A 27,990-nucleotide genomic window follows, 5' to 3' on the forward strand; every position below is an offset into this window, starting at 1 on the left:
AGGAGAGGACTGGTGTGATTATTAAGGACGTATGACCTGATCACAAACCATTTATTAGACTCAAAGGCGCACATCGTCACATGTTTATTTGGCGATATTTTCATGCACGATATCATCATGCCCATATTAGAGTTGCATCCCCCCTCCACCTCACACATCCATACATGCAAACAGATAATTTGTCGACCCCCCCCCCCCACAAATGCTAAACCTAAAAATCCCTGAAGGAGCGGCGAATGAGGTCAGCTTGACTTGTTTGAGATGTGCATATCCAGCGTCTAAATCAGCATAATGAGAAGACTGTTGCACACAGAGATAAGATGCTTAACTTCACCTCAAGTGGTCTTCGTAATTACGCAACTTATTTTCTTTAATCCTTGCTCCTTTCTCAACTCATTGAGTTTGTCTTAGCCAAAATGTTCATTTTGTATTCCTATTTATAGAGACCTATTTGATCATGCTCCAATCAGCAGAGACGATGTTTGGCGGTTAATATTTAATGCACCCGCTGGTTGGATGTGAGTATCGGAGCTATTGCACCGTGCTCACAAAGTGAATTAAACATTAGCATCTGTTAGTGTGTGCGTGTAAGTGTGGGTGTCTGTGCATGTGTGTTTGTATCAGTTTGTGTTCGTTTTTATGTGTGTGCATGAATGACACTGTGTATGGGTATTTTTGTGTGTGTGTGTGTGTGTGTGTGTGTGTGTGTGTGTGTGTATGTGTATGTGTATGTGTGTGTGTGTGTGTGTGTGTGTGTGTGTGTGTGTGTGTGTACGTGTGTTTTGGTATTTGTGTGTGTAGGTGTTTTTTGGATGTGTGTGTGTTCTCTCTCCACTGCACACTGAGAATACCAAGTTTGATGGCATTCTGTCTCTGGCGATCAAATGCAAATAAATGCCACGGGGTAGGCTGGGAAAGGCATACTGCTCATAGGACCAGATCCCAGTGGAAGACCACCCTCCCCCTACGGTGAGTGGAGGGGGAGGCTCGCTTCACCACAGCTGAAGTTTTACGAGGGACGGGTGAGACTGACACAAATTTGGTCCTCACGGCAAAGGAAGCCAAACAGCCATAGGAGAGAGAGAGAGAGAGAGAGAGAGAGAGAGAGAGAGAGAGAGAGAGAGAGAGAGAGAGAGAGAGAGAGAGAGAGAGAGAGAGAGAGAGAGAGAGAGAGAGAGAGAGAGAGGAGGAGGGGGGGGGGGAGAGTCAATCTGTGTGTGAGATTGATTGTGAGAGAATACAGTTTCTATATGTGTGTGTTTGATGAAGGAAGTATTTGTGTGTGGTAAAGAGAATGAGTATATGTGTGTGTGTGTGTGTGTGTGCATATGTGTGTTTCTAAGAGAGAAAGTGCATGGAATTTGAGCTTGTGGTAGAGACAGATTTGGTGTGTGTGTGAGCGCAAGTTTTTATGCATATGTATTTGTGTGTGTGTTTGTGAATATACACACACCTCCTAGGAGGAGCCACGGGGGGCTTTGGGGGGCAGTGCACTAGACAAGCAGTGCAGTGTTGGGTCTTGAAGAACAGAACCCCCCTGGATCCCACTACCCCGCCAGCCCCTGGACAGCTTGTGTGTGTGTGTCACGATGTGCTGCAGCATGGCCAGCATGTGTCCGGTGTAGATGAATGCTTATGGGCCCCTTGAGCAGCTAAGGGGTTTGACCCCGCTTGTCTTCCCCATCGGCCTCGCTGCTAACCGGGCTTGTTGAACACGCTGCATCTTTGCTCTCATACAGCATCTACCGTATCCGATTAATATTCATTATTCTTCCCATTATTCTTCATATTTACTATCGTAATTATTTATCATATCAATCCTATTCATTATCTTCATCATTCATTAATAGCACTTTTCAAACCTATTAATTTGGCTCTGTTGTCTACGGTATCACGCTGTGTCTCCGGCGTCATGTCGTGTCTATGCTCCACAATTTATATTCCAGTTGGCATTCGATCATGCAATGCACAGACTGTTTATGAAACACGTTGGCTATGTGTGTTTATCAGTATGGCATTATCAGCCAATTATTAAACAAGCTGAACGGCTGATAAGGGACGGATTCAATGAGAGAATTCATTCTAGCAGCATCACTCATCGAGGACCTGGACAGGCTAAGACCTGTTGGATAAAACCAATAGTTAATTACAAGCAAACAATAAGCTCTGGTGGCATCCGCCCAACAGAAGAATGAAGCCTGGTTCAACATTTTAAACGATTTACAACTGCCGCCCTGGTAGGTCATTAAGAGTGTAGCGCGGTCGCAGGGAGAGCCCCTCCCCGGTGTTTACCCAGCAGATCTCTGTCAAGGTGGAAGACAGGTTTTAAAGGAGACGAACCCTGGTGGTTTAATCACAGCTCACAACCACATGCAAACAGATTGCTCTCCACAGTATCCCCCCCCCTGACTACGCACATACACACACACACACACACCCACCCAGCCCCTTGCTTAAGGATCATGTCGTGGTTTGGATAGTGACAACTTTAATTACACAATGTGTACAATGCCACACACGTCAGGGTGTATTGCAGAACACAATGGAAAACAGAGAGAGGTTTGTGTGTGTGTGTGTGTGTGTGTGTGTGTGTGTGGGGGGGGGGGGGGGCCAAAGCAACTCTTGTTGAGTTGCTTTTGCAAAGTTGTAATGAACACGTGAGCACGGAACCGACAACCTCTAACTGAGCCGCTTCCCAACCAAGTCCATTGATCCTGGACGTTGACTCATGCCTCTGAGGCCATTTGTCTCCCCCCACCCCCTCCCCCCAACACACACACACGGAGTCCTTAACACCCAGGTGATCAGAACACATCAGGGTCACCTGCAGTTTGGCCAAGTCGGTGACAGTAAGGTTTCTGTGTTTGGATGTGTGTTTGTGTGCGTGCGTGATTGGCAACAAAATGATTGGGAAACAAATAAATACAAATTAATTGTATTTATTTGTACACATTAATGATGTCAGCAGTTTAGTCCAAACAAATATTAAGGGTGACGGTTGGGGTCCTCGTGCAGATAGCAGCCATCATGGCGATGATGAAAAAGCTTTTGTTATTCTCTGTCTTTCACAAATACTTGACTCTGAGTGTGAATGTTTTCTGTTATGCTTGACGTCTTAGAAGCGGCTAAGTGTGTTCTACCGTAAACACCCTTTGGTTTAAGGAAGGCTATAATTATTACTGATGGCTAATGTGTCCTGATGGCCATTACACCCAGCCCCCGGGGGAGGGGCTGGCTGACGTTAAGGGGTCGTGAAGAAGAAGAAAAGAATATTACCTGTTGAAAACAGAGAGAGCCCTGACAATGGTGTGTTCGCTGCTGTTGTATAATGGCTGTCGCTTATGTTGACAAGCCCTCCCATTCCTCTGTTCCAGAAACCCTAATGGACAGTCGGTGGGCGACCACAGAGCTGGCATGGACCACCTTCCCAGAGAGCGGGGTAGGTGTGTGTGTGTGTGTGTGTGTGTGTGTGTGTGTGTGTGTGTGTGTGTGTGTGTGTGTGTGTGTGTGTGTGTGTGTGTGTGTGTGTGTGTGTGTGTGTGTGTGTGTGTGTGTGTGTGTGTGTGTGTGTGTGCGATTCTTTGCTCATCTGGTGTGTGTGTGTGTGCGTGCGTGCGACATGTCTGTGGGCTGCTTTGATTTTGATTTTATTTCTTGTTTACTCCCATTTATATTTGTGTGTGCTCACTACGAATCATCCACGCAAAGTGTTTCAACAATTTATTTGTGTGTGTGTTTTGTCTCGACTTGTGTTCGATTTTACAGCATGTGTTGTGTGCTGGATGAGCCTGTGTCTGCGCCCCCCACCGTTTAATATCTCTGTTTATATAGGGCTGTGTTTATCTTTGTTTCCCTGGATGCTGGGAGCCAATGGGCAGCGCTTTGTGAGCCAATAAAGTATAGTTTTAGTATTTAAAATAATAAAAACAAGTTGGCGCTACAGTGCCGGCATTGTCCTGAGACATAGCCCGCGAATCCAAAGAGCCCCTAATTACAAACACACCTTGATTTTAAAAAAACATAACAATAAAACCTTAAGCGAGTAAAGGAAAGTGGTGTCTGTATCCCCGCGGCCCGCCCACCCTGAAGACCAACTAACCTAAAGCACATGTCTCTCTGTTAGAACCAACAGCCGACAATGCATTACAGGCAGGAGTTAAGGTTTTCACACGCACACACACACGCACGCAGGCACACAAAGCCTCATCCACACACATGCACGCACATGCACACAAACACGCATTCACACATGCACACACACACACCTCACCACCAATATGAATGGTGAGAAAATAAAGCAACATGAATTTGACCCTGGGGCTAACAGCCTGACAGAAGCCCCCCCCCTCTCCACACTCTCCGGCTGGGGTAATTTGTCTTTGCTACGTGAGCGCAGAGTCAGTCAATGGAAAAGGGGTGGGTTGCCATGGAAACGATCTTGTGCAGCCCATCTTCTCCCCCTCTTCCTCTTCTTCTTCATCTTCCTCTTCTTCTTCGTCTTCCTCTTCTGAATGTCCCGGCATCAGCTTATAACCGTATAACCTCCATCTTACAAGAAGGCGCCATGAACCACTGATACATTCTCCGTTAACATATTTGTCAGGTATCGAATCAATGTGGTCTCACTCCCTCGCTCTCTCACTCTCTCTCTCTCGCTCTCTCTCTGGATAATAAATTGTGCATAAGCTACCAGAACTGCATTGACTTGCATGCATTCTTTTTCTCTGGGTTAAAATAATCAATTGCAAGAAAGCTCCTTCTATATGGAAATAAGGCTTTCAAAGCAAGGGGGAGATTATACATGGCAAATTGATTGACTTCTTGCAAGGCCACGTCCACATTGGACCATATTGTTACCTTAACAATTATAATATGTTCATAAATTGAACATGATGATTTTTGACGATTTATTTCCATTAATCCCTTTGTCATCGGGTTCATTCTGTTAAATGGATGGGTTTGTTTTGCATGCATATACTTTGTTGTGTTGTATTTATATTCTGGTATTGCCCTGTTGTTCTTGTTTATTTCATCCCTCAGTAATCAAGAGACATCTTTGAAATAATTGTTCATGATCTCATGATCATTTGATTGGAGAATGTGATAAAGTTACTCCACAGTTTATATTAATCATTGAATATGCAAATAAAGAAACAATCAAGATATCTGCTAACTATTATTTCTGATCTTGAATCAACGAGAGACAGACCACCAACTGAGAGATGGCTGAACTATCTATCTATCACTCACAACTGCTCACACTGCTACTCTATAACCATGTGCTACACAACAGATACCCATAGGGTTTAAAGTAATATGTTATATGCCAACTGTACAAGTAGGCACGGAAATAACTATGGCAAAAATTAATCACCATTCACATTTCTAACTTTCTGGGCATTGTTGGCCCTTAGCCCTCATTAAAAGTGAAACCATCACTCTAGCGCTGGTAGCGCAGTGTGGAAAGCTCTCCAAGAGAGAGACAGAGTGAGTACAAAGGGTTTCAGAAGCGCTGACATTAAACATTCAGGCATATTTCCTGGCATATTTCTTGCATATTGATGCACTGAAGGCAGTCAAGTTCGTCCTTTAGATCTTTTATTTTTCCAAGCTGGAAAGAATCGCAGAGACAGGCCGCTGCCCTCCAAATCAGCCCAGTTTAGTAAATATACTCAATGCAAACATTCTGAAGCAAAGGGAGCGAGGGCAAGAATTATGTATTCCACTTAAATTGAAGACTCTCCGAGTGTTGACATGGTGCAATCAGGGACTGATGACAGCACATACAGAGAAGCCCTTTAATGAATAAACACAAGTGTGCATACAGGGCACGTTGGAAGATAAACTCATTACCCGGACATCTCTCGGTAACGTCAGCCAAGTTATTATTGGGTCAGGTTTGTTTTTCAACTATGCTTATTAGGCACTGGCTGGTAATATGCTTGATGTAAATAGGCCTATGTGTTTTGGGTCATATATATATTTTTTTTAACAATATCTGTAATTGTGCTGATATAGAAGTTTCAACCAAGATATTTCATTAAACAGCCAGTATACTCTTTTAGTATACTCTTTTAGTGTTCTATTTTCAGTTTACTCTTTTAGTATACTATTTTCAGTATACTATTTTCAGTATACTCTTTTAGTATACTATTTTCAGTGTACTGTTTTCAGTATACTATTTTAGTATTCTCATATTCACTCTTTTAGTGTACTCTTTTTAGTTAGCTAACTACAGGATACTCTTTGTGTAAACTTTTTTAGTATCCTCTTTAGTATACTATTTTCAGTATACTCTGAGTTTTCAGTGGATAGGAGAATAGTCCTGGTGCTTTTACAATTTTGTTATTTTGTTTACTAGCCGTTGTGCATTTTTTCAGCATTTCTACATCAGGAGATTCGTCCCTGAGGGTGATTCAGACTTGATGCTTTATATGTGTACATCGGTGTCAGTAGTATCAGTAGAATCTCCGGCTTGTTTTGGGAGGTGGGCTTACAAGGGGTGGGATATGATGCAGAATAAACGCAGCTGCTGTCACTACTGTGGTTTGACAACAGACAGCATGGAAGCAGAACGGGCAGATCTCATCACGATCATCTTAAATGTTGCTGCAACGATGCATCGTATACTCCGTTGCATCCACAACATCCAAAGCATAGATGAAAGAATGGAGCATGAGTTAGGGACAAATTATTTATGTTATTATTTATTATTTACATACGACGCATGAAAGAGCCGTCATCAACAAGCCCACTCAAGTGATGTGAGATATACAGACTTTCTACTTGACATTTACACATAATGTAATTTACATTTTCTCCAGAGTAAATACTACCTCAGGGGTGGTATTTTTTCAGGAGAATTTCAGGGTACAAATGTCAGGACATGTTGTTCAGACATACGGCCCAGCCGGAGAATATCAGGAGAATAGACCAACAGAATATAACATTTAAGATGATCGGGATGAGTTTGGCCCGTTCGGCCTCCATGCCTGCCTCTTGGTAGTACAGTGCAGTTACAGCGGCCACACTTATCCCGCCTCTTGCAAACTTGTCGTGTGTTCCAGATGCATTGTACACCACCCGCACGAGTTGATCTTGTGACGTTATTTCCTGGCTTGTAGCAGTTATAACGTTCCCGTCTTTCTTTCTTTGCATCAATATACGACAAGTCGGGAAAGAACAGTGAATAGCTATTTATAGTTATCTACATTAGCCTCTTTAGCAAACCAGCTCAAATACAAACCAGATTAAAGCAGCAATGTTATCAGTGTGTAAGAGCATTTGAAATCGACATTAAAATGACCAACATGGTAAAAAAATTAATAATTAAATACATCTCATTATGGGCGTAGCCACCTTTGTTTGCAGAGTCATACGGTTAACCTCACTGAACTCGATGGACTCCCACAATCCCGAAATATTACGACCAAAATGGGGCATGGCTCGGTGAAATGCCGCAAGTAGAGCTGGGAGATTTTCCAACTTGCAACTCGTGCGGGTGAGTTACGAGCCATCTCAAACACACCATTAGACCCTACGAAATATCCCGCTCCTTGCAAGCCTCCCCCCGAAACCACCCGGAGATTTGACTGATGTCTGAACGACACCGATGTCCGCATCGGTGTCGCATCAAGTTTGAATCACCCTCAGGGTCGAATCTTCGAAAAAAATGCGGAGGACATGTCTGAAAACGGTTTTAATTTGCAGCTAAAACCACCATAGCCTTGTGTGCCTTTGTGCTTGTGTGTCTAGGTTTGCATTAATATGTTGGTGTCTGTTTTTGTAGTTAAAACAGCAGTATTATGTGTTTCTTTCACATTTTATAATTTTTGTATTTCGCCGTGAAATTGAAATTTGGTGGATTGGATTCAACATCTGTATGGACCGAACATCTGGCTCCATTGTTTGAAGACCTACTTTCCCCAACCCACATACCCAGTATGCACTCCCAGCTAGCATCACCCCTTGCTGTTTCTAACATGTGTTTCAAACACTCTACTTTTATTCAAATGTGCGCTTATTTGCTCCTATTGGCCCAGTGGGAGGAAGTGAGCGGCTACGACGACTCCATGAGCCCCATCAGAACCTACCAGGTGTGCAACGTCCGCCAGCCCAACCAGAACAACTGGCTTCGAACCGACTTCATCCCGCGGCGCTCCGTGCTGCGCGTCTACGTGGAGCTCAAGTTCTCGGTGCGGGACTGCGCCAGCATCCCCAACATCCCGGGCTCCTGCAAGGAGACCTTCAACCTGTTCTACTACGAGGCAGATGGGGACACGGCCACCGACGCCAGCCCCCTGTTCCGAGAGAACCCCTATGTCAAGGTGGACACCATCGCCCCCGACGAGAGCTTCTCCCTGCTGGAGGCGGGCCGCATCAACACCAAGCTGCGCAGTTTCGGGCCACTCTCCAAGGCCGGCTTCTACCTGGCCTTCCAGGACCTGGGCGCCTGCATGTCGCTCATCTCCGTGCGCGTCTTCTTCAAGAAGTGCTCCACCACTATCGCCAACTTCGCTGTGTTCCCCGAGACGGCCACGGGCGCGGAGGCCACCTCGCTGGTGATTGCGCCGGGAGCCTGTGTCTCCAGCGCCATGGAGGTGTCCGTGCCGCTCAAACTGTACTGCAACGGGGATGGCGAGTGGATGGTCCCGGTGGGCTCGTGCACCTGCATCGCCGGCTTCGAGCCGTCCGGCGAAAACACACAGTGCCAGGGTGAGTGTGTGTGTGTGTGTGTGTGTCTGATTAACTAGACTCCTGCCTGGGTTTTGGTGATTTAGCTAAAGCTCCTTTATATGCTCAGTGTCAAGTCATCTGCTACCCCCCCCCCCCCCTCCCCCCCGCCATCCCCACCTCTCTGCGTTTATTGTGTGTTGGCTGAAAAGGATGGGGAGGGAGGGAGGAGGAAGGGAGAGGAGAGTATGAATTGATGAGGTGTTGCAGAGAAGAGCAGCATACAAATATTGTCCCTCCTCCCTCCCTCGAGAAGGGAGGAGAGGAGAGGTGTGGGGGAGGCTCAAAATGGAGCGCCATTGGTTTGTTGAGAGGAGGCAAGCAGAGTTGTCGTGAAAGAGAGGTTTTCCAAGGCCGAATACACAGAGAGCTGTTTCTGAAAAACTGAGAAGGAAGGGAGAAAATGTGAGCGACAAAGAAAGAGGTGAGAGAGGAAGGAGAGAGAGAGGGGATATATATCAATACAGAGGGAGAGGAGAGAGAGGAGAGCAGTTAGCGAGGGTTAAAGGGTGTGAATTGCCAACGTGTAGAGAGACAGGCACAGTGCTAGGCACGAGCAGCGGCAGAGAGGGAGAGGGGCTACAGGAAAAAAAGGAAAACAATGTCGCCGTCGCACCTAGGCGGCGGTAGCTCAACACGGACCCACAGAGCACGACTGCGGCCGCTTGAGGTTCAAGGTTAAAAGCCTTGGGATTCAGGCTAGGTGGTGGTGCTGCTTGTGTCGGTGGTGTGGTTGCAGAAGTGGTGATGCTGGAGGTGGTGATGCTGGGGTTGATGATGGGGGGGCTGGTGGTGGTGGTGGTGGTGGTAGTGATGGGGGTGGTGGTGGTGGTAGTGATGGGGGTGGTGGTGGTGGTGGAGGTTGTAGTGATGGGGGTGGTGGTAGTGATGGGGGTGGTGGTGGTGGTAGTGATGGGGGTGGTGGTGGTGGTGGTAGTGATGGGGGTGGTGGTGGTGGTGGAGGTGGCGGCGGTGGGGGATGGTGGTGGAGGTGGCGGCGGTGGGGGGTGGAGGGAGGGATGAGGAGGAAGTGTGATTTCCTCGGCGGCCTAACGTTAGTTAATCTACAGGCAGCCAACACTCATTAACACAACTCACACTGGCCTGAGCCAACATCACTGTGGCAACATTAATCACCCCGACGTTTCATTTGTTACGGTGGCGGTGGCAGCGGTTGCGGCAGCGGCAGCAGAGCTGCTTACGCTTGCACACACACCAGAGAGAGAGAGGGGAGGAAGGGGGAGGGAGGACAGACACACACCAGAGAGAGAGAGAGAGAGAGAGAGAGAGAGAGAGAGAGAGAGAGAGAGAGAGAGAGAGAGAGAGAGAGAGAGAGAGAGAGAGAGAGAGAGAGGCTTAGGGCGTATTTTGTGATGCAGCAGAGAACAGGAACTCCCCCTGCCCACCAGGGGGAGGTTCATGGACTAAAGCCAGGCAGGGTGGGCATTCTGCACCGTTTAAAAATAGATAACCAAGAAGAGAAACAAACAAACCTAGGAGGAGGAGAGGATGTGGTGTGTGGGAAGGGGGTGTTATTCAGACCACCGAGGGGAGCAGGGTCGCGGAGTCCTGTGAATCTCCACCACCGGTATCATCTTCCTCAGCTCAGATTCTTCACCGGCTGTTTTTAGAAGTACGATTGGGGGCCGTTACCCTCCGAGATCCCCCTGGAAGTGACATCCGAATGGAATGTACGTTCCAACTCAAGAACCACTTAGCTTAACTGGTTAATCTTTCCCCTACCTCAACCCCTATGTTTGTCTCTCTCTTTGAATCTCTCTCTTTTCATCTCCCTCCGTCCCCAGCTGTCTCCTCTTCACTCCTTTCTCCCTCTCCATGTCACTCCCTCTCTCTCTCCCTCCCTCAATCCCCCTTTTCTCTTTATCTCTTTCTTCCTCTCCTCCTCCCTCGCTCATCTTTCTCCCTCCCTCTCTCCGCCTCTCTCTATCTATTTCTTCCTCTCCTCTCCTCTCCCCCTCCCTCTCTCTCTCCCTCCCTCAATCTCCATTTTCTCTTTGTCTCATCCTTCCTCTCCTCCTCCCCCCCTCCAACTCTCTCCCCTAACTGGTTTTATGAGCCGTCATGCTGGGAGTACAGATGTTCCCAGAGCCACAGTTTTACACAATGAGTCAGGAATGTTGAAGTGTTGGAGGGTGAATGCTGGGTGGGTCTTCCTCAGGGGGGAGGGGCGTAAGGTTGCGTCTGTCACTCCGACATCCCTAGCGTGCTAGTTTGCTAACCTTCTAACGTGCTAACGTGCTAATGCTCCTTTCGAGGAGCTTCTGAAGGTTCTGTGAACTCGCAGACCTATTGATATATACGTATTTATGTATTTATTTATTTATTTGTGCTATTCTTTTTTTTGTTCATTTATATTCATAGAAACATACACAGTGTTTCCCCCAGAAAATGTCTTAGTCAAGGTGGTCAAGGTGTGGGGGGTTGGGGGGGTTCTTCGTTGAGGGTTTCGGTTCGCAGTCTGCTTTCTTTACCTTTAGAGTTTTGGGCTTTGTTAATGCATAATAATAAAAAAAAAAATAGTATGTTTTTTTATATATTTATATATATTTGTAATATTGTTATTTTATTTTTTATACATTGGTAGTCAAGGCAGGCCCTATTGTTGTTAAGGCGGCCACCTTAACCATACAGTGCTGGGGGAAACACTGATATAATATACAAATAACCTTACCCTTTACATGTTTGCGGTTATTCTAATAATTTTTTGTTTTATTTAATTTATTTCTAATAAATTATTAGTCAAATTGATAATTGCTAAATATTAAACATTATAATTATAATTAATATTTCTTATTCATGTATATATTTAATGTTTTATGTTTCCATAATATCACCACATCTAATTAAATGGTTTGACGTAACATATATAATGTGAATTGGTTGTGTTTTGGCTGGTTTTATTATCGTGCTGCTGATAGGGATACAAGCTGAAGCCAAGCATATTGAAGGTATATTGCAGGTGTATTGTAGATGCATTCCATGGTGTGTCTGCTGAGGCCTTATGACAGAAGAAACCATGATTTATTGGTCAAATGCATCCCCTCTCTCTCTCTCTCTCTCTCTCTCTCTCTCTCTCTCTCTCTCTCTCTCTCTCTCTCTCTCTCTCTCACTCTCTCTCTCTCTCTCTCTCTCTCTCTCTCTCTCTCCTTGCTCCATTCAGTCCGACAACCACAATCTACTGTCAACAGTCCATCATCGTGATCCTCCTCCTCCCCCTTCTTTCTCTTCTTTCTCACCCTGGAATTTACCTGTCAGTGTAGAACTCCTTTTTCTGGGAAGATTAATGTCATCTGTTCCAGAGAATGAGAAGAGGAGTGGGAGACGGAGAAATATACAGACAGACAGACCACCGATGGACAGATAAAGCCTCTGATTCAGTCGCAGTCTAACTTCTATCACAAAGAGGTTCCTCCAGAACCAGCAGTGATCCAGAGTCCTGTTCTGAAGCAGGCGATGTGTGACGGCCCTCAGCCTTCAGTGTGTCTTGACATACGCTTGACAATAACATTGTATGGTTGGATTTTTGTTTTTCTCCTTCTTCTTTACCTTCGTCTTCCCCCTCCCACCCCATCGGCTCCCAGCCTGCAGTCCCGGTACCTTCAAGTCCAAGTATGGCGAGGGTTCCTGCTCCCCGTGCCCCCCAAACAGCCGGGCCGCCACCCGGGGCGTCAACGTCTGCCCCTGCCTGACGGGCTTCTCCCGGGCCGACAGCGACCCGCCCGACACCGCCTGCACCAGTGAGTCCCCTGCTCCTCCGCTCCGCCCGCTGCGCACTTCATGTGTTCACAGCAGCAGAGATCCAGTAGATTGGATTGACATTTTACACATTTTTAGAAGATGGTGCGTCAGACAGAGAATACAGAGAGAGTGTGTATATGATTTTTGGAAGACATCCGGTCGGTTTAATTAGAGGTTATCATTGGTCTGGCCCTTATAGAAAGTTACCCAGAGGCAGCATAGCATACAAAAAGGTCTCCGCAATGACTGTTAAACGCCATGTGCTGCGTCAGGCCTGGAGTCTCTCCCCAGGGCTGACACACATACACACACACACACACACACACACACACACACTCTCTCTCTCTCTCTCTCTCTCTCTCTCTCTCTCTCTCTCTCTCTCTCTCTCTCTCTCTCTCTCTCTCTCTCTCTCTCTCTCTCTCTCTCACACACTCACACACACACACACACACACACACACACACACACACACACACACACACCTGTGACAGCAGACCACTGTTCACAGGAACACTTTGGACTGTGACATTGACCGGAGTACAGTAAAGCACACACTCACACACGCAATCTCTTTCTCTCTCTCTTTCTTTCTTATTGGTCTCATTCTTATTTCTTTCTCTCTTATTTTCTCTCTCTCACTCCCCTATTTAATCTCCATCTTTTTCACACTGTGACACACACAAAGCCTAGTTGCTGCAGCTCTTAGTCCAAGCTTTGTTCTCTATGTACTGCATGTATTTTTGTGTGTGTCAGCTAGCCTTGTTCGTGTGTCGCTACAGCCAGTGAGTTTGTGGAAGAGTGTGTTTTGTGTGTGTTTGTGGTTTTGGTTGGCCCTATTAAGGACCACGCTGGAAATAAGTATTTTATTTTTGCAAGTCATTCTTTGGATAACTGTTTTAGCATCAGCCTGGGGGTTAGATGACAAGTCCCCAGCAGCCTGGGGGTTAGATGACTGGGTCTGCTTCATTAGGAGGAGAGTGTTGGTGTGGCCTCAGGGGAGAGCGTGGGTTTGGCCTCAGTGAGACAGTAGACGTTGTCTTGGGGAGTAGAGGAATGTTGACACCTGTCGACGCCATAGCGGTAGTGTTACTTAGTTACATCCCTTCCTTCTGCACGCCATCATCTGGTTAGGAGTGGGAAGGGTCCATCCCGCGGAGCGCTGGGGAACTAACTCGCTCATACGCCGCTGATTGGTTTAAAAATATGTCATGGTCACTCTCCCCTGAGACCTTGGTCGTCCTCTTCCAGTCTGCCTTTTTTCAGCAACCTGCTCTCCCACAGGGCACATCTGGTCGTCGTGGAGATAAGCTGGCTCCAGAATATGAATTCTCTCAGAGGATGCCCAGGACCTCAACCCTGAATAGTGGATAGAGATACTGTGGATAGAGAGACAAAGACTTTGAACCCTTTGTTGCGTGGATGCCGGCATCTGCTCTCAGGCCATTAGCAAAACCAAGTCAGGATGACTGTTGTTTATTTAATTCCTAGCATTTAACAAAACAGCAATGTTTTTAGAGGAACACGCCCGCCCTTTCTTCTCCTCCTCCTCCTCCTCCTCCTTTTCCTTCTTCCCTGTTCCAGCGTGACTCCCTGGGGAGCTTGTCAGGGATGTTCAGTTTGGTTCCCTTCATTCCAAAGATGTTGCTCGGCGCCTTGAAGAGCAGCGATGAGCAGAGGGAGTGAATGTAGAGGCTTTAAGGGGTAGGATTATTCCATTGTAGAGAGAATCCTAAGTAGCTGTTTAAACAGGGCTGCGTTGGTGGGGCGTAGACAGGCTGTAGCGCTTGGCACACAGAGACACACTCCGATCAGCCCTGGTCTGATCTCTTCATTTTAACACATTTACATATGCTGTTGTGTGCGCTTAGGTTACTGTGGGTGTCTGTTTAGCGTATTTCTACATTTGTGTCTTTGTCAGTCTGTGTGTGTGTGTGGTGTACTGTTTTTTCTGTATGTTTTTTTGTGTGTGTATTCTTAATCCGTGTGTTATTATTTCTGTTTGTGTGTCTGTTTGTGCAAATCGGCATTCATCTGTCTTTTTCTGTATATGAGCATGTTATTTGTGTGTGCTGTCTATCTTTTTGTGGGAGTATTTCGCAATGTGAGGGTGTGTGTGTGTGTGTGTGTGTGTGTGTGTGTGTGTGTGTATGGCTGCATGTCGATGTGTGTGTGTGTGTGGATTCCTATGTGTAAATCTGTGTTGATGTGTATATATTCATGTGTGTATTAACATCAGTGTGTGTGTGTGTGTGTGTGTGTGTGTGCGTGTGTGTGTGTGTGTGTGTGTGTGTGTATCCCAGCCATCCCTTCCTCGCCGCAGAACGTCATCTCCAGCGTCAACGAGACGTCGCTCTCCCTGGAGTGGGACGAGCCTGTGGACACGGGGGGGCGCAGCGACCTGGTCTACAACGTGGTCTGCAAGAAGTGCCTGAGCAGGGGGGTCCCATGCACGCGCTGTGACGATAACGTGGACATCGCCCCGCGGCGCCTGGGCCTGCGCCAGAGGAAGGTGGTGGTGCGCAATCTGCTGGCCCACACGCCGTACAGCTTCGAGGTGCAGGCTGTCAACGGTGTCTCGGGGAAGACGGCGTTGGCACCGCGCTTCTCAACCGTCAACATCACCACCAACCAGGCCGGTGAGTGGCACCCAGGGCCCGACGGGTAGCGGACAGCAGGATATGGCGAGGCGCTTGGCCTCGCCAATCGCTTGGCCTCACTGTAGCGCCCGGTGAGGTACGGGTGGAGGGGATCAACCAGTTATCAGTGGAGATGCCCATGCTAGGTAGCAAATATCAGTCAGTTTGTGGGGCAGATATTTTACCATATTTATTTAAAATCCTCCAGAACCATAGAGTCTTAATACATTAGATATTGCAAAGAAGAAGCGATGAAGGTTTCCTTTAGGATTTGTTACGACCATGAAGCATGCCACTCTGTTGCCACCTCTAACTGAGTTACTGTCAGCACAGATGAAATATGCCATCACACACGCTCAATGTCAGGTTTATTTCCATTCCATCGACCGTCATCTCCTCCCATTCTTACATTACTTTACACTCTGTCCCATAACTCAGCTCCTCTTTCACCAGCCCTTCCTCTTTATGTATGTAAACACACATATATATATGAAATGTTGTAAATATGATATGTTCACACACTACCATTAACACTTAGCACCTTTAGGTGATTGTCATTCCATCCTGCGTCCTCTGTTAAGCCTGGGCTTGCCCCCCCCCCCCCAACACCGGGTTTATGGACCCTCTGACGCTGATTGTCAATTAAGTTCCATTAGAGCCACACACACAGATCAATAGAACCCGGCAGATGGTGAAGGGGAGACCTGCTGGAGATCAGCTGAGCTGCTGCATGACAAAACCACTTATATCCTGTATTTTCCTGGTTTCTGTTACTCAGTGTGGTGTGTGTGTGTGTGTGTGTGTGTGTGTGTGTGTGTGTGTGTGTGTGTGTGTGTGTGTGTGTGTGTGTGTGTGTGTGTGTGTGTGTGTGTGTGTGTGTGTGTGTGTGTGTGTGTGTTGTCTGACCCCAGCCCCCTCGGCCGTGCCCACCGTCCACCTGATGAAGTCCACGGCGGACACCCTGAGTCTGTCCTGGCTGCCCCCGGAGACGCCTAACGGAGTCATCCTGGACTACGAGATTAAATACTACGAGAGGGTGAGCCACCATATAGGTCACCGTCTTATCAGGCTTGGAATGTGCATCCTCTGTTTACGGGAGGGGATTTAGCGGGCAAGTTGCTGGAACAAGATTTCCACCAAAAGTTGATGTATTCAAAATGTAAATAACACTTTCAGAGGTCGATTCTGATTATCGGACTAAAAGAGGCCTTGGTTTTCATATCGTGCCTTTATCAAACTGTCCCCTGATGCGAGGGATTGGCCGCATGTATTGAAGACGAATGCATATTTGTTTGGAGACTGCGTTTTGCACGATTCTTTCTTCGATTATGGTGTTGGGATGTTGCTTTGACCTCAGTGCTGTATCAGATGAAATATAGATGTGCAGCTTTAGTAATCACAGTAAAAGGCAGAGAAATATCATCGACAATTCTAAATTAGATACTTAGAGGTTCTAAATCCATAGTGAGAATCAAAGTCAGAACCGAGTCACCCATGATAAACAAGCTGCAATTTCAAACATTGCAAACATTGATCAATTTAGAGCGCATGCAAGCTATTCTTTATTGCTTTGATTATCTTTCTATATCAACAAGCCCAGCACACTATACGCACCCTCCGAAATGGAGCGTGTGCTCTAAATGTAAAATAAATATATATTTGTGCAAACGTTAATTAAAACACGTTAATAAACTAATTTTGACAACTGAGTGGTCTTAAAGCTGGTGTTTGTGGGGGGGGGGACAGTCTCTTCGTGTCTTTTATTGCTTGTCATCTTTGTTCCACAATGTCAGCAATCAAGCAGCCCCCCGATGATTAGCGTGACCTTCCCTGGCTTATGGAGAACTAGGAGGGGGTTAATGATCGTTGATGACGTACTCTGCTGCAGGGCCAGGGCATGTCCCACACCGTGACCGCCCAGCACAGCTCCGCCAAGGTGGAGGGCCTGAGGGCGGCAACGCCCTACGTGGTGCAGGTCAGGGCGCGCACCGTGGCCGGCTACGGACGCTACAGCAACCCCATGGACTTCAGCACCAGCCTGCACAGTAAGGAGGGTCTCTCTCTCAGCACCAGCCTGCACAGTAAGGAGGGTCTCTCTCTCAGCACCAGCCTGCACTGTAAGGAGGGTCTCTCTCTCAACACCAGCCTGCACAGTAAGGAGGGTCTCTCTCTCAGCACCAGCCTGCACAGTAAGGAGGGTCTCTCTCTCGCCACCAGCCTGCACAGTAAGGAGGGTCTCTCTCTCAGCACCAGCCTGCACAGTAAGGAGGGTCTCTCTCTCGCCACCAGCCTGCACAGTAAGGAGGGTCTCTCTCTCACGCCAGCCTGCACAGTAAGGAGAGTCTCTCTCTCAACACCAGCCTGCACAGTAAGGAGGGTCTCTCTCTCAACACCAGCCTGCACAGTAAGGAGGGTCTCTCTCTCAGCACCAGCCTGCACAGTAAGGAGGGTCTCTCTCTCGCCACCAGCCTGCACAGTAAGGAGGGTCTCTCTCTCAGCACCAGCCTGCACAGTAAGGAGGGTCTCTCTCTCAGCACCAGCCTGCACAGTAAGGAGGGTCTCTCTCTCAGCACCAGCCTGCAGAGTAAGGAGGGTCTCTCTCTCAGCACCAGCCTGCACAGTAAGGAGGGTCTCTCTCTCAGCACCAGCCTGCACAGTAAGGAGGGTCTCTCTCTCAACACCAGCCTGCACAGTAAGGAGGGTCTCTCTCTCAACACCAGCCTGCACAGTTAATGCTCAGTTATGGTTCCACGTCGATGCAACGCAATGAGCACAATGACGCTTCGACGCAGTCGTGAACCTGTTTTGGTTATGCGTCGGGTTTTAGTAAGCGGACCAATCACAGCCCTTGCTGCTGTGTTGCCTGGACGCAAGGTTAGAATTTTTGGGAGGCATCCCTTGCATTGGACGTAAGGAGGATCCGCAAGGACATAATGGGTTCGTAAACCCCCTTGCGTTGCATCGACGTGGAACCATAACTAAGCCTTAAGGAGGTTCTCTCTCTCAGCCAAGCCTGCACAGTAAGGAGGGTCTCTCTCCACAGGAGGCGCATGTACCACTGATACGTTCACAGTTTACATATTAGTCAGTAGGGATGGGTCGGTCGCAAACGATTCGTTCACAACGAACGAATCCCGAAGGTGAACGATGATAACTGATTCCCAAAACAAGAGATCTGATTCTTTGATTCTTTATTTTATTTTTTGTTACATAAAACAAAAATATGGTCACGTAAATAAAATATACAAATAAACAGAGCTCCATCTCCCCGCAACCTTATGTAGATTGAGTCTAAAACGTTCTCAAAGATTCAGCCAATGAGAGTACTACAGCAGGTAGCAATCGCGTTGCCATGGCACATGGGTAAACAAATGACAAGGCACCGCCACACAAGTTAACTAACAGTTGCTCTAGGCTTCAATATCATGCAAGCACTTTATACGTTTTCGTTTTATTTTGTTCTGCAACACAATTGCATGCTTTAATTAAGTATTTTACCTACCATGGAAATGGTCGAACTGCGTCGTATAAGCCAATGCTACAGAAATTCGCTTATTTTGTGTTCCGAAGCGCACCATGACTGAAAACTTTTTTTCGTCTCTGTTTTATTCCCCCACCTTTCCACCGCACGTGCGGCTCGATTCGGTGTGGCTTGGCGCAGCTCAATTATATTTGGCATTTCGTCCACCGACAGTACCCTTATGGTAGGGCAGGCTGTGAAAAAGCCTTATTTGGCGGGCGTACCCAATACTTATAAGCAAAGGGGGGGGGGGGTAATAAACGTAATCTGATTTAACGAACGAACGAATCAAACAAACGAATCACGCGAATGAATCCTGATAGTGAACGGAACTGAAAGAACTGTTTCCCGGAAAAGAATAGTTTTGCCCATCCCTATTAGTCAGGTATTGCATCAATGTGGCCGTGGGTTAATCCAGGGTGGAATAACCCTGATGGTCTTTTTCTCTCTCTCTCTCTCTCTCTCTCTCTCTCTCTCTCTCTCTCTCTCTCTCTCTCTCTCTCTCTCTCTCTCTCTCTCTCTCTCTCTCTCTCTCTCTCTCTCATATTACTCTCTATTTCTCTCTCTCTCATATTCCTCTCTTTAAGTTGATGATAGTCTTTTAAATGCAGAATGTGGGTATGCCTTGATTGGTCCCCACAGTAGTCATTTTTCCATCTAAAAGGTGATACGAATCTTTAGAAAGTTCGCAAAAAAGAAATTCGAATTTGGTTTCCATCAAGTGGTTGGAGCGAAAAACTACACACATTCCAGGGCTTGTCGTATCCTTTTGATAACAAGCTCTCTTAGGTCCTGATATATAATGGAATTGCGTTGTTTTCCATCTAAAATAGCTGTAATGTATTTTTCTTCTTCGATGAGAGCAAGGAAAAGTTTTACCTCTTCAGCAGTCCACACGTATATTATTCACATTGGCCATCTATTCCACATTCGAAATTCGTCGCAGCCTTTATAACACCGATACTCCAGGGTCTATAGCATATAACCGCGTTTTCTGATTACAGTTTAATGCATTTTACTAACTCTCGTTTTGAAGGCTGAACAGACAATTTGACTGGATGTAGGTGTCCATGTATCAGGGATTAATGGACACGGTATAATTAAAGGATATGCAAACATAGACATCCTACATATGATATAGGATGTCTATGTATACAAACGCTTAAAAAAATACATACATATATATTGACGCTACATGTTGATGTCTGCAGGGTTGCTATGGCCGGTCGTTATGCGGAAATCGGAAGGATGTTGTCAGTCCTGTGTGGTCAATGTTCGCCACGTCACAGCTGTTTCGAAAAGTGTGTTTCCGTCTCCCATTTTGCGCATTTACCCTCAAGGATAAACTTTTTTGCGAATTAGAGGATTTGTATGCGAATTTTGGTGTTTCCATCACCGTTTACTGATTCGATACTTCGAAATTTGCATAAAATCAGGGGGATGGAAACGCAGCTACTGTTTTACTGTAATGTAACACTGCACCTCTAGCACTCATACTAAATGTAGCTGACAGGACTTCGTCTTGTTCACTCTGCTATTGGATGTCACGTTGCAGAAGCGATATTTGTCCTTCAATTTCAAAGATGTTGTTTCAATGAATATGTTAATGTTGGGATGTTTACGTTCTCTGCATTACTTGGCAGCAGTACACTATCGTGCATCATAAACCACCGTGACAAAAGTCCCTACAAAGCACATGAAGCAGGTCCCCATAAAGCACAACAGACAGGCTGTGGATGAGAGGCAGGCCTTGGTGTCTCAGGTGTGTTTATGGGAGGGTAATTCATAGCCGAATGTGTCCTCACAGGTGACCCCCAGAGGTCGGTGCAGGATCAGCTGCCTCTCATCGTGGGCTCTGCCACCGCCGGACTGGTGGTCATCGTGGCCTTGGTGGTCATGGCGGTGGTCTGCCTTAAGTAAGTCTGTGTGTTTGTGTGTGTCTGTGTATGTGGTGTGTGTTTGTGTGATCGTACCGCTTGCACGTTGAATTGAGTGCTGGACTTCATTAGAGAAAGCTAATGAAATCAAACACTTTTTGAAGGGACACAATATCAAGTACTATTGGTTACAGTGTTTGCATTAGCCCTGCATTGGGTCTTGTGACCACACCGTTTCAAATAAGTGACCTCATCATGCATAACGATGACCTCAGATTTCCTGTCCTTTGAAGGGTATCAAGCTAAATAGATTAAACCTTTGATCTGATCTTGTTTCCTCTCCCCCCAGGAAACAGCACAGCGGCTCAGAGCTGGAGTACACGGAGAAGCTGCAGCAGTACAGTACGTTCTGTTATCATCTGAACGGGTTGTGCGTGACTTTGTACATGCGTGTGGACATTTGATCCATGAGAGCAGCACACCACTAGATTTGATCGGCCGGCGGTCACCTGACTGGGGCATTTGTCAGACAGAAGTCACAGGCTCAGTCTATGTGGAATAAAAACAACATCACCCGGCCAACTCACATAAACCAACACATGACAACACACTCATAAGGAAACACCAAGGTGTCAACACAATGTCAGGTGATACATTTGGGTCAAAGCACAGCGGAGAACAGTGCGATGGAAGCAGCTTTACTGCCATGTAAAGCTGCTTTAAATTCTTAATACTCTAATTTCAAATGTCTATATATGTTTACTAAATATCAAATGAAATAAAAAAAATGCTGTAATGTTAAGTTTCTGAGGTTTCACTTTATGAGGATTTCTGACCTTAATATGAGTAGTCTCTCATTGGCCCACCAGTAGCTTGAAATTTCGTAAGGTGTAAAACGAGAACTAGCTATCCTGCTCTACAAAGCTCAGACACGCCGTTTTGGAATTTTTCCCTGTATGTCGTCATACAGGGAAATGTTACCTCCCCTTTCCCTACTTTGCCCAATGAGCTAAGACCCTGCGAACGCAAGTGCTGTACTCTTCTGTTTTTATTTGGATAACCGTTCTGCTGTTGGTGTTGGTGGCGCATAACACGTCGGGTTCTCTGACATCTCTGGTATTTCCGCAACGAGACTGTAGTGGGGGTATTCTCAGCAATGGTTTGGCTTTGACTCCCTGAAGTACATGAACCGCGGTTCATGTACTTCAGGGAGTCAAAGCCAAAGTTCCTTTCCCCCAATTCATTCTCAACCATGGCTGAGATAACCTCCACTACGAGTCTCGGAAATACCAGAGATGAGCGGCCGACGTGTTATGCGCCATAACACCAACAACAGAACGGTTGTCCAAATAACAAGGATGTGTACAACACTTGCGTTACAGTCCTGGAGCTCTATATCTTAATAATATCATATAATACATCGATATCTATCATATATATTATCACGGCCAAAAGCTGTGTGCGCCTCCAGACGATATTATGAATCACAAACGACTTTGTCGGGTTCTCCAACTCCTATGGTTCTTCCACATCAATCTGAAGTAGCCTGAACCGCCCGCTGCCTGCTGCCGGCTGCCCACTGCCGGGCGGTAGTGCTTCGCGGCGGTGGTGCCTCGCAGAAACCGGCGGCAGGCAGCATGTCGCAGTTCACGTACTTCAGGGAGTCAAAGCCAAAGTTCTTTTCCCCCAATTCCTTCTCAACCATGGCTGAGATAACCCAACTACAGTCTCATTGTGGAAATACAAGAGACGTCAAAGAACCAACGTGTTATGCGCCATAACACCAACAGAAAACACTTGCGTTACAGTGTGTGTAATCACACACACACACATTTGGCGCTCACACGGTCGTGTCTCATTAGCGGGCCAAATTCTCTGGGCGGGCAAGGCAGAGAAAGGGGAGGAGCTTAGATCCTTTGTGACGACATATGTGACCACATTCCAAATCAGCGCGCTTGAACCTCCGTTTTTTCAAAGGCGAGCAGAACACCTAGTGCTCGTTTTACACCCAACGCAAGTTTTAGCCACTGGGGGACCATAGGCAGGCTAGGGGAACTCATATTTATGTTAGAAAACCGCATAAAGTGAGATTTTCATGCCATGGGACCTTTAAGTACATGAACCACGACATGGAGGAGAAAGGGATGTTGCCCGCGATTGTCTCCCACTGCCTGCTGCCTGCTTTCTGCTGCCGGCTGCCTGCTGCTCGCTGCCTGCTGCCCGCTGCTTGATGCCCGCTGCCGCAAGGCACCAAGGCGGTGGTGCCTAAGCGCTGCCTGCTGGCTGCTGCCCGTTGCCGAGGCGGTAGTTCCTCGGCAGCGGGGCTCCGGTGGGAGGCAAACGCGGTCAAGAATCGCGGGCAACAATCCCTCCCTCCTCCATTTCGCGGTTCAGTCTACTTCAGATTGATGAGGAAGTGGAAGAACCAGAGACGTCGGAGAACCCGACGCAGTCGTTTGAGATTCATAATATCGTCTAGAGCTGCACACAGCTTTTGGCCGTGATAATATGGATTATATGATTTATATATCTATGTATAATATGATATTATTTAGATATAGAGTTCCAGGACTCCCACCGGAGCACCCGGAGTGTTCTAGAATATTTACAGAACACGGCCAAAGCTGTGTCCGCCTCGCCATTGCGATACATCCACTGTACACAGCGCATGGTACTTTGGCCGCCAGCTGCTCAGGGCCACACCCCCACCCTCCTCCTTGACCCGCCTCTCTCCTCCTCATTTGCATTAAAGCTACAGACACCGAAACGGCGCGTTTGGGGAAAGCTCAATGTGCGACTGGCTCGTAGTGGCTGTAATTCTGCACCACGGCTGTATTTGGGGAACGTCTTCAAATACTGTGTTAGGGGCCCAATATATCTATATTAAAACATCCATAAAGTAGCATGCCATGGGACCTTTAAATGGAATTATTACATAAAAAAAATCCATCTTATGGTTATTGTGTTCCCTAGTTTCTCCGGGGATGAAAGTGTACATCGACCCGTTTACCTACGAGGACCCCAACGAGGCTGTCCACGAGTTTGCCAAAGAAATCGACATTTCCTGTGTGAAGATTGAGGAGGTGATCGGAGCAGGTAAGACCTCCTGGTTCTTAAAGAGGAAATCCCGCTTTGTTTGTGTCTCCGTTCCAATGCTCTGGTAATGCTGTGTGTTTACAGGGAGGGATCTTCAAAACCAATCTCTTCTTTATGAAAAGGGTGAGGTCTATCTGTGAGAGAGAGAGAGGGTTATACGTTTTAGATTAAAGGGGGAGGGGGAGCGAAGAAAGAAGCAGGGAGTGGAAGCTATACCTGGTAGTGGTGTCTGCCCCCGCAGCCTTGAGACGGCTGTCTCTGCTTTAAGAGCATGTCGGGTCCTGACTTCACCTCAAGTGACAAACTGTTCCTGCTCATCCACCCCACCTTTTTCTCAACTGTCATCTGCTTCTGTCCTTTACCAAACCTCCCTCTCTTTCTCTCTCTGTCCCTCGCTTGTTTCCTTTCTTTATTTCGATGTCTCTCCCCCTCTCTCCCTTCCACTAACACTCTCACACACTCTCTTAGGCACACTACGCGAAAACCCGAAGTTCCTCACCCGCCCCCTCTCGCCCTCCACCACCCCCCGGCTGCATGCTCGCTCCAGACCCCCCTCCCCCTTCCCCTCCTTATCCCCTAGCGACCTTGACCCCTGACCTCCTTCTCTTCCACTTCTCCTCCTCCATCACTTCTCCTCCTCAATCACTCCTCTCTCTGGGTGAACCCCTGACTGTTCTCCCGCGCTTTGGACTCCTGTCTCTTCTCCTTCGAGCAAACCAGTAATGTCCCACCTCCCTCCTCTCCCCCACTCTCTCCCCCTCCTCTCCTCCAACCGTCTCTCCCTCCACCCTCCCCACCCCCCTTTCCCGATTCATCCTCCCACTCCCCCCCCCCGACCTCTCGCAACCCCCCCGCCCTCTCTCCACCCCCGCCCTCTCTCCACCCCAGGGGAGTTTGGGGAGGTGTGTCGCGGGAGGCTGAAGCAGGCGAGCCGCAGGGAGGCGGTGGTGGCCATCAAGACCCTGAAGGCGGGATACACTGAGCGCCAGAGGCGGGACTTCCTGGCGGAGGCGTCGATTATGGGCCAGTTCGACCACCCCAACGTGATCCGCCTGGAGGGGGTGTTGACCCGCAGCTGCCCCGTCCTCATCATCACCGAGTTCATGGAGAACGGAGCTCTGGACTCCTTCCTTAGGGTGAGACACTGACACTTACTGAAATTGGAAGAAGAAGAAGAAGAAGAAGAAGAAGAAGAAAAGGAAAAGGAAAAAATGGTTGAATTATTTTCTTATTTTATAAAACTAAACAAAATTTATATTCAATAAAATATGGTATTTCAGATAACATTTGACATCATAACAATTAATTGAATTCAGCCATTTCTATTCACTTATTAGTTATAAATGTGATCAGCATGACGAAAGAAGGATGGATGGAACAATGTGTAGAGCAGAAGGGAAGGCCTGTTGATCTACCTCTATAGTAAGGAGACAATAAAATCGATTTGTATTAATCCCAGCTGGGACATTCAGCTGTCACAGCAAATATACTGGACAGTAACGGGAATGAATCAAACAAATAAAAGGTTTCAAATACGGATAAACATACAAAAACAGCAGCGACGAGCCTGGCAACTCACACAGCTCTACAGGGCTGGGATTCTCTCTGTGACAAAAGCTTCAGGGTATATGTGCAGCAAAACACACACAGACACACACACACTCCTGCATGAGTTCCATACCCAGGCACCGAGGAGGGGGGTCTGCTACCCCGGCCTTCGTGTGTGTGACAACCCGCAGGCTTTCATCCGCTGACTTTTAGAGATGAAATGTGCAGTATGGTGCCAGGAGGGCCGCTCTGCTCCTCACTCTGACACCCTGATAGCGATAGTGACTGCAGACTCCCCTCAGCCCTGTGTTGTCCTCAGTGGAGCCTCCAGCCTACTTACTGACTGACTTGCTGTTTTTTTTTTTTTTTACTGTGTGGAAGAGGGGGTGAAAGGGAGAGGCTTGAGAAGGTTAGCTGGTTTCTCTGTGGTCTCTCTGGAGCGTTCTCTTCCTCGAGTAGCCATTTACAAACAGAAACTCAAACTGAACAGCTCTTAACCCAAACCATACGACTACTGATAGAGGTGGTGGTGAGGGTTAGTGATCTGGTGGTGCCGGGCTGCTACACATCTGTACTGTCTACACAAGCGCTAGGCTTGTGGTCAGTGGCACTCTAGTGGCTGTGCTGTCTAAAATTTGTGTCCCCATGCCCCCTCATGCTCCCCCCACGCCCTCCTCAGTCTGGGCTTATGCTCTCTGAAACACACACACACACACACACACACACACACACACACACACACACACACACACACACACACACACACACACACACACACACACACACACACACACACACAAATAGATATATATCCAAGAACAGTGCGCAGCACCACCAGCAAGCTGTGGGGAAGCTGCTATAAATCATGGCTTACATCCAGCCATCCCAGCGTATGTACATGTGTTCTTCAGCTTTAATGTTGTTGGTGAAACGTGAATGTTTATGGTTTTAATGACATAAACAATTGTTCTCTCTCTCTCTCTCTCTCTCTCTCTCTCTCTCTCACTCTCACTCTCACTCTCACTCTCTCTATTTCGTAAAGAAACTCCAATTGATTAAATCTGAGCAGTTTTTCCTGACTTCCTGGTAAATACAGTAGTGAAACGAAAAAAGCACAGCTAAAACCCCGCAGCTGAGACAGCTAGAAAACCGTTTTTTCATGTGCTTGAAACAGAGAAAATGAAGGACATTGTTCACTGGCAGCTTATTAATTGTGGAGTTTCATCCAAATGAGTCGTATTCATTTGGCCAACTGTCATCCGTTCACAGTTAGCTTGCCTGTCTGTTTTTTTCCTCACAATCACGCACAAACTCCTCCATAATGTTAAAGGCAGCCAGCCTACGCGTGACTGTGCAAGATAAAAAGCCCATTGGATTCTGTTTGGTTGATTCATCAACTTGATTGTCAAGTACTTTTAAATGTAAAATAGGCTTTGACCTTCCCTCTTGATTCATATCGAAAAAAGAAATTTCGCTGACAGCCCTTGTTCTTGTGGTAAAATCTCGGTCTCTTAAAATAGAAACGCTTAAGACACATACGCTTAAGAAAAAAGGGAAAGAAATAAACTTTTGGCAGATGTTAACATCACAGCGAGCTTCTTAATCAACATCGCCATTTCAAGGGTTGATGAGAAAAAAGAAAAGCACTAAATGACCATCTAGTTCTACTCACTGAACAGTATTGGGTGGTGATGTGTAACTGTTGTGTTTATTGCTGGGGATTAATTTCTCCTCTAATGGTTACAGAGGCTCATTATCTGAGCAGCCATCCAAAGGTCAGCTGTCCCGCCACTGACTTGACCGGCACGAGACGCAAGAACACATGTGATGTTGGGGCTACTACCGTCATGTGTCAGGGCGGCAGTAGCTCAGAGGAGGTAGAGAGGGTCTGCTGGTAACCTGAAGGTTGCTGGTTCGATCCACGGCACCTCGGGGATAGCCTAACTGCTCCCGACGAGCTAGCTGTCGCCTTGCATGGCTGACTCCGCCGTCGGTGTGTGGATGTGTGCATGGATGGGTGAATGTGAGGCAATATTGTAAAGCACTTTGGGTGGCCAATGGCTAGAAAAGCGCTACACAAAATGCAGTCCATTACCATGTTGAGGTGTCTGGCTGTGTATTTTCCTCGTGTCTTTTTCCTGTAACTGACTTTATCCTCTGGCATATTCTAGCCATTGCTCCCTCATTCACATTCTCATCTATCGCTTCCCCTCTCGTTTACATTTACATTCAGGGCATTTAGCATACTCTTTTATCCAGAATGACTTACAATAAGTATATTTGTCTGAAGAAGTAGATAGAATATTCCGCTGTCTGTACAATAAGGATGTTCATAGAACCAAGTGCCAAGCACTAACATTCACTAGGTTAACCCATTCCCCGTACACAACAAAGATAGATAGGATAAGGCGCTGCACAGCGGTTTCTTCTAATGTCTCTCTTCTCTCTCTTCTCTTCGCTGTCTCTCCCTCCCAGCTGAACGACGGCCGCTTCAACATGACCCAGCTGGTGGGCATGCTGCGCGGCATTGCGGCGGGCATGAAGTACCTGGCCGACATGAACTACGTGCACCGCGACCTGGCCGCCCGCAACATCCTGGTCAACAGCAACCTGGTGTGCAAGGTTTCCGACTTCGGCCTGTCCCGCTTCCTGGACGACACCTCCGCCGACCCCACCTACACCAGCTCCCTGGTCCGTGTGTGTGTGTGTGTGTGTGTGTGTGTGTGTGTGTGTGTGTGTGTGTGTGTGTGTGTGTGTGTGTGTGTGTGTGTGTGTGTGTGTGTGTGTGTGTGTGTGTGTGTGTGTGTGTGTGTGTGTGTGT

The 27,990-nt window shown here is 47.2% G+C and overlaps 1 protein-coding gene across 1 annotated transcript in view; it reads left to right on the forward strand.

Moving 5' to 3' along the window:
* Positions 1-27,990, forward strand: part of ephb3a (eph receptor B3a) — a 55,971-nt gene that overhangs the window by 16,741 nt on the left and 11,240 nt on the right. Inside the window, exons 2-12 of the mRNA XM_060059913.1 lie at positions 3,375-3,439; positions 8,043-8,715; positions 12,336-12,491; positions 14,793-15,128; positions 16,040-16,164; positions 17,017-17,173; positions 20,456-20,564; positions 20,875-20,927; positions 23,499-23,621; positions 24,510-24,757; positions 27,645-27,860. Coding sequence (XP_059915896.1) covers positions 3,375-3,439; positions 8,043-8,715; positions 12,336-12,491; positions 14,793-15,128; positions 16,040-16,164; positions 17,017-17,173; positions 20,456-20,564; positions 20,875-20,927; positions 23,499-23,621; positions 24,510-24,757; positions 27,645-27,860 — 2,261 coding nt within the window. The remainder of the gene's footprint in view (positions 1-3,374; positions 3,440-8,042; positions 8,716-12,335; positions 12,492-14,792; positions 15,129-16,039; positions 16,165-17,016; positions 17,174-20,455; positions 20,565-20,874; positions 20,928-23,498; positions 23,622-24,509; positions 24,758-27,644; positions 27,861-27,990) is intronic.

This window comes from Gadus macrocephalus, chromosome 8 (assembly GCF_031168955.1).
Source record: "Gadus macrocephalus chromosome 8, ASM3116895v1".
NCBI lineage: Eukaryota > Metazoa > Chordata > Actinopteri > Gadiformes > Gadidae > Gadus > Gadus macrocephalus.